The 7,135-nt window shown below is 53.9% G+C and overlaps 1 protein-coding gene across 3 annotated transcripts in view; it reads left to right on the forward strand.

Annotated features, from left to right (window-relative positions):
- The window catches only part of ccdc88ab (coiled-coil domain containing 88Ab), an 81,166-nt gene that overhangs the window by 59,676 nt on the left and 14,355 nt on the right, over positions 1 to 7,135 (forward strand). For 2 of the 3 annotated variants that reach the window (XM_061228861.1, XM_061228860.1), the window contains exons 17-22: positions 772 to 910; positions 1,436 to 1,612; positions 2,926 to 3,087; positions 3,563 to 3,840; positions 5,333 to 5,476; positions 6,440 to 6,626. In XM_061228861.1, the coding sequence (XP_061084845.1) occupies positions 772 to 910; positions 1,436 to 1,612; positions 2,926 to 3,087; positions 3,563 to 3,840; positions 5,333 to 5,476; positions 6,440 to 6,626 (1,087 nt within the window). Of the gene's footprint in view, positions 1 to 768; positions 911 to 1,435; positions 1,613 to 2,925; positions 3,088 to 3,562; positions 3,841 to 5,332; positions 5,477 to 6,439; positions 6,627 to 7,135 lie in introns of all 3 variants that reach the window. The other variant, XM_061228858.1, reaches the window with a different exon arrangement.

Here is a 7,135-nt window from a genome sequence, read left to right on the forward strand (position 1 = left end):
GGCTGTGGAGCTGCAGGATGGCTGTGTAATCAGTGGTGTGTGACGGGGGGGTCACCCCCCTTATCTCGCCCCTGGGCACCTTTACACCGCCACTTTGATACTGACAGCAGGGGAGGGTCCGGTTTGTCTCACGGGCCTTCCACAAGTCAGCGGCCGCGACATCAAAAGGGCTCGCAACAGCTTTTCTGCTATTGATTTTTGTACATTACAGATAAATCAAATGGGGAATACACCCCCAACAACAAGCAGAACTGAAAAACCTAAACAAAAGAAAAAAATGAACAAAAGAGATTGATTTAAAGTAGACTGAACGCGATGTTTGCTCTGACCTGAACTCGACACTGAAGTACAGGCCGCAGGACTGAACCAAGCCCTGGCGCAGGATGACGCTCTGATCCCATGTTCCCTATCGTGTAAACAGCAGCGCCGGTGTCTTCACCGCTTGCACGGCTGCCTCCAGAGTATTGTTTTGTCTCCAGAAAAGTTTTCCGCACTCACAAGCAGTCTTATCTCCAGCAAGCCCAGGTGCCCGAAGGCGAACGCAGGCAGACTCAGATGAGAATCTAGATGTCCTGCTATGTGTAGTTTTGTCATAGTTTCTTCTGCTTTAAAGGCTCTGTTGTGTGCAGTTTTGCCATAGTTTCTGTAGTTGTATGCTCTCTGTTGTGTGCAGTTTTGCCATAGTTTCTGTAGTTGTATGCTCTCTGTTGTGTGTAGTTTTGTCAGTTTCTGTAGTTTTCAAGGCTCTGTTGACCTCTGACCCCGCAGCAGGTACCGGCTGCTGGAGGCGAAGCTGGAGTCCACCCTGAAGAAGTCCCTGGAGATCAAAGAGGAGAAGATCGCTGCCCTGGAGGCCCGACTGGAGGAGTCATCCAACCTGAATCAGCAGCTGCGGCAGGAGCTGAAGACTGTGAGTCACACACACACACACACACACACACATGACCACACACACACACACACTCAGTCACACACACACACACACACTCTCTCTCACACACACACACACACACACTCTCTCTCACACACACACACACACACACACACATGACCACACACACACACACACACTCACATAACCACACACACACACACACACACACATAACCACACACACACACACACACACACACACACATGACCACACACACACACACACACACACACATGACCACACACACACACACACACACACATGACCACACACACACACACACACTCACATAACCACACACACACACACACACACACACACACACACACACATGACCACACACACACACACACTCACATAACCGCACACACACACACACACTCACACACACACACACACACACGTAACCACATAGCCTAAGTGAGCCCGGGCCACTGGCTGGCGGTTTGAGTTTGAGGCTCCAGGAGTGGGCTGCAGGCTGACCTTTGACCCCCCTGACAGGTGAAGAAGAACTACGAGGCGCTGCGTCAGCGGGAGGAGGAGGAGCGCATGGTGCATAGCACCCCCCCCAGGCCGGGGGAGGAGGTGCAGGGGCCCGGCCGCTGGGAGAGGGAGAGCCAGGAGGCCACCAGGGAGCTGCTGAAGGTCAAAGACCGCCTCATCGAGGTGGAGAGGAACGTGAGTGCAGCCGCCATAGCCACACTATGACACATTATAACACACTGTGATGCATTATAACACACTGTGTTATATACCTACAGAGGAATGTGAGTGCAGTCGCGCAGTACAGCGCACTGTGGTGCATTATGATACATTATGACACACTTTAACACATAATAACACATTATAAAACATTATAACACTATATGCTTACAGAGTCTTAATTCATTTGTAGCTGACAATAGTCTGTACACTCTCAGAAATGAAGTGACAGTGGAAGCACATTTTTGTTCTTCAAGGATCAAATTTGTGCCCTGAACGTACACTAATGTTCCCTTTGGGTACAAATGCGTATGTTTCGCAAGCAAATTTACAAATAATATATTCCTGGCTAGGGGTAGAATTTTATGTACCTATAGGGTACCGCCCCAGCAACAAACATTTGTACCTTTTCAGTCACCTTTGGTACCTTTATGTGTGAGCGTGAGGAAGGTGCTCAGGCCCTGGTGCTCTGGTGCTCAGGCTCTGGTGCTCAGGCTCTGGTGCTCAGGCCCTGGTGCTCAGGCTCAGGCCCTGGTGCTCAGGCTCTGGTGCTCAGGCCCTGGTGCTCAGGCCCTGGTGCTCAGGCCCTGGTGCTCAGGCCCTGGTGCTCAGGCTCTGGTGCTCAGGCCCTGGTGCTCAGGCCCTGGTGCTCAGGCTCTGGTGCTCAGGCTCTGGTGCTCAGGCCCTGGTGCTCAGGCTCTGGTGCTCAGGCTCTGGTGCTCAGGCTCTGGTGCTCAGGCTCTGGTGCTCAGGCTCTGGTGCCCTGGTGCTCAGGCCCTGGTGCTCAGGCTCTGGTGCTCAGGCCCTGGTGCTCAGGCTCTGGTGCCCTGGTGCTCAGGCTCTGGTGCTCAGGCTCTGGTGCTCAGGCCCTGGTGCTCAGGCTCTGGTGCCCTGGTGCTCAGGCTCTGGTGCCCTGGTGCTCAGGCTGTGGTGCTCAGGCCCTGGTGCTCAGGCTCTGGTGCTCTGGTGCCCTGGTGCTCAGGCCCTGGTGCTCAGGCTCTGGTGCCCTGGTGCTCAGGCCCTGGTGCTCAGGCTCTGGTGCCCTGGTGCTCAGGCTCTGGTGCCCTGGTGCTCAGGCCCTGGTGCTCAGGCCCTGGTGCTCAGGCTCTGGTGCCCTGGTGCTCAGGCTCTGGTGCCCTGGTGCTCAGGCCCTGGTGCTCAGGCCCTGGTGCTCAGGCCCTGGTGCTCAGGCTCTGGTGCTCAGGCTCAGGCCCTGGTGCTCAGGCCCTGGTGCTCAGGCTCTGGTGCTCAGGCCCTGGTGCTCAGGCTCTGGCTCTCTCTCTCTGCAGAACGCCACGCTGCAGGCGGAGAAGCAGGCGCTGCGCTCGCAGCTGAAGCAGCTGGACACGCAGAGCGGGAACCTGCAGGCGCAGATCCTGGTGCTGCAGAGACAGACGGCCTCCCTGCAGGAGAACAACACCGCCCTGCAGACCCAGAACGCCAAGCTGCAGGTACGCCCCTCACTGAGTGCCGCACTTACGCCTCCTCAGGGGACCGGTCAATCCCCTCAGGTCACCCCCTTCTCCACACCTGATTGGTCGGTCTCCTCAGGCGATTGGTCAGTCCCCTCAGGTCACCCCCTTCTCCACACCTGATTGGTCGGTCTCCTCAGGCGATTGGTCAGTCCCCTCAGGTCACCCCCTTCTCCACACCTGATTGGTCGGTCTCCTCAGGCGATTGGTCAGTCCCCTCAGGTCACCCCCTTCTCCACACCTGATTGGTCGGTCTCCTCAGGCGATTGGTCAGTCCCCTCAGGTCACCCCCTTCTCCACACCTGATTGGTCGGTCTCTTCAGGCGATTGGTCAGTCCCCTCAGGTCACCCCCTTCTCCACACCTGATTGGCCGGTCTCTTCAGGCGATCGGTCGGTCCCCTCAGGTGACCCCCCCCTTCTCCCCAGCTGATTGGCCGGTCTGCCCCCCCGCAGGTGGAGAGCTCCACGCTGAGCTCCCAGGGAGCCGTGCTGCGGGCGCAGAACGCCCAGCTGCAGAGCCAGCAGTGCAGTGCGGAGAGCGGCAGGGAGGGGGCGCTGCGGGAGCGGGAGGAGCTGCGCTCCGCCCAGGAGCTGCTCCTGCGGGACCACGAGCGGCTGGCGGCGCTGCACGAGCGGCAGGCGGGGGAGTACGAGGCGCTCATCGCCAAGCACGGCGGCCTCAAGGCCGCCCACAAGAGCCTGGAGCTGGAGCACCGGCAGCTGGAGGACCGGTGAGCCCCGCAACGCTCCTGCAACGCTCTGTCAACGTTCCTGTAACACTCTGTCAACATTCACACAACACTCACAACGCTGTCTCAACCTTCCCACAACACTCACAACACTGTCTCAACCTTCGCACAACACTCACAACGCTGTCTCAACCTTCCCACAACACGCACAACGCTGTCTCAACCTTCCCACAACCTTCCCACAACGCTCTTACATCACAACCTTCTCACAACTGTCCTACAACCTTCCTAAAACCATTCCACAATCTTCCCACAACCTTTTCTCAAAGCTGTCTCAACGTTCTCACACCCTCTACACAGCCTTTTTTTTTTTTTTTAAATACATGACCTGGTGTTGAGTCCTGCCTTCTGTAACTGCTGCTGCTGTGTTCAGATGACACAACCTTCCCCTCAAAGCTCCCACACAACCTCTGCACAGCCTTGCCCCAATGCTGTCGCAACGTCTTCACAACTCGTGTTGTTGAGTCACGTCTTAATGTTGTTATGTCCGGTGATGAGACGGAGACGGTCAGCTCTGCTTCAGACGACACAATCGCGAGCACATCTCACTGAACACCGCGCTGCTGAACCACAGCTAAATGACCGCCATTGTTCTGTGGCTTGTTGCCAAGGGAACGGTTAGCAACCACATCTCTATCCGATGCTGAAAGTAGAGCATTGTCTTAAAATGGCCGTACTACCGTTTAAGCTCGGTGGGAAGTTCAGGGGTAGTTCTGTGTCTGCTGTGACAGTTGTGTGAAATGTTGTATGTTGTGGTGCCTGTTTGGTGTTCAATTCAATTCAATTGTATTTGTTTACCGGTTTTTTTTCTTACAAAGATGCTTTATAAAGTAACAGAAGGGCAAAAAAGGGGGCGAAGACCAGGCCTGAACCCCCAAATAACACGCACTGTTCCCCCACCCCCAGTGTCAGGGACTGTTGTGCTGTTGAACGTTAGCGTGTCTCTTTGGCGGGTGTTGGTGTACTATTATCAGGTTGGCTGCACTTAAAGGGATAGTCCAACTTTTTGACTACCTTACCCTTGTGCTGACTGTACTGTGCTACCTCTATTAATGGCTGCAATAGGAACATATTATGAAATATTTTTCTACTGGATGTACAGGGGTGAAATTCAGGTCTGTCACTCAGTCAGTGATGTTTGTACGTATCAGTTCAGTTCCCATGTAGTTTAAGTGCGTCACCCTGGTGGTTGCGTCAGGGGTAGTTAAGGCATGGCACACTGATGTGAGGCGGTTGCTGTAGTTAAGGTGTTGCTTGGTAACAGTTGGTGTAGTTACGGTGTTGCTCGGTGACAGTTGCTGTAGTTACGTTGTGTTGGTGGTTGCTGTAGTTACGGTGTCGCTCGTTGACAGTTGCTGTAGTTAGTGTTGCTCGGTGATGGTTGCTGTAGTTACAGTGTCACCTGGTGATGGTGGCTGTAGTTACATTATCGCTCGGTGACGGTTGTTGTAGTTACGCTGTTGCTCGGTCGCAGGTACAACCAGCTGCTGCAGCAGAAGGCCCAGCTGGAGGACTTGGAGAAGGCCCTGAAGGCCGAGCAGGAGAAGATGGTTCTGGAAAGCAAGAACCACGAGGCCACCGCCAAACAGCTGCACAGCCTGAAGGACGAGAACGACAAGTGAGTGAGACCGGCCAAACGGACCGCACAGAACCATCAGCCATCAACAGAGCTGTAGACCAAGCTGTAGACCAGGGCTGCCCAACCCTGTTCCTGGAGATCTACCGTCCTATACCTTTTCACTCCAACCCTAACAAAGCACACCTCATTCTGCAGCTAGAGCAGGGCTGCCCAACCCTGTTCCTGGAGATCTACTATCCTGTAGGCTTTCACTCCAAACCCTAACAAAGCACACCTCATTCAACAGCTAGAGCAGGGCTGCCCAACCCTGTTTCTGGAGATCTACCATCCTATACCTTTTCACTCCATCCCTAACAAAGCACACCTCATTCAGCAGCTAGATATGTCAATGCATAAATTAATAGAGTCAGGTGTGGCAAATTAGGGTTCAAATAAAAATATACAGGACAGTAGATCTCAAGGGTATGGGTAGCCCTAGTTTTCTTTTCTACTGATTACTTCTTGTGCTACTGATTGGCCAGACTGTCACACCTGACTCCCAGGTAAAGGGAGGGTGGAAAACCAGCAGCTCTCTACTGATTTGAGGAAAGAGGTGTGGACCATTTTTCATTAATAATCAAAAGGACAAAAAAGAGTTTTGACCTGATATGAAAATGTGGAAGTATGAATGCGCTGGTTCAGGGTGGCTCCGCAGTGCCACCTGCTGGTAGGAGGCAGAAGGTGCAGGCCCGTTTATCTGTGACGGTGTAAAACCTGTGAGGGTGTGTCCCTCCTGGCTGGTCGTGTTTAACCGTTTTTACCCCTGCATGTCCAGACTGAACGTGTTTAACCGCTGTTCCCCTGCGTGTCCAGACTGAACGTGTTTAACCGCTGTTCCCCTGCGTGTCCAGACTGAACGTGTTTAACCGCTGTTCCCCCGCGTGTCCAGACTGAACGTGTTTAACCGCTGTTCCCCGCGTGTCCAGACTGAAGGTGTTTAACCGCTGTTCCCTGCGTGTCCAGGCTGAACCAGACGTACCGGCAGCTGGTTAAGGACAGCGAGGGGCTGCAGGCGGAGCACCGGGGGCTGAAGGCCCAGCTGAACAGCGGCTCCCTGGAGCACACCCGTCTGGAGGCCCAGTTCTCCAAGCTGAAGGAGCAGTACCAGCAGCTGGACATCACCTCCACCAAGCTCACCAACCAGTGCGAGGTACACACACACGCACACACACCTATACACACACACACACACACACACACACACACCTATACACACACACTCACACACACACACACACACACACCTATACACACACACACACACATACACACATACACACATACACACACACTCACACACCTATACACACACACACACACACATACACACACACTCACACACCTATACACACACACACACACCTATACACACACACACACACACATACACACACACTCACACACCTATACACACACACTCACACACACACCTATACACACACACACACACACACACCTATACACACACACACATACACACACACACTCACACACCTATACACACACACACACACATACACACACACTCACACACCTATACACACACACTCACACACACACCTATACACACACACTCACACACACACACACACTCACACACCTATACACACACACACTCACACACCTATACACACACACACACACACACCTATACACACA

This window comes from Conger conger, chromosome 18 (genome assembly GCF_963514075.1).
Source record: "Conger conger chromosome 18, fConCon1.1, whole genome shotgun sequence".
In the NCBI taxonomy this organism is placed as follows: domain Eukaryota; kingdom Metazoa; phylum Chordata; class Actinopteri; order Anguilliformes; family Congridae; genus Conger; species Conger conger.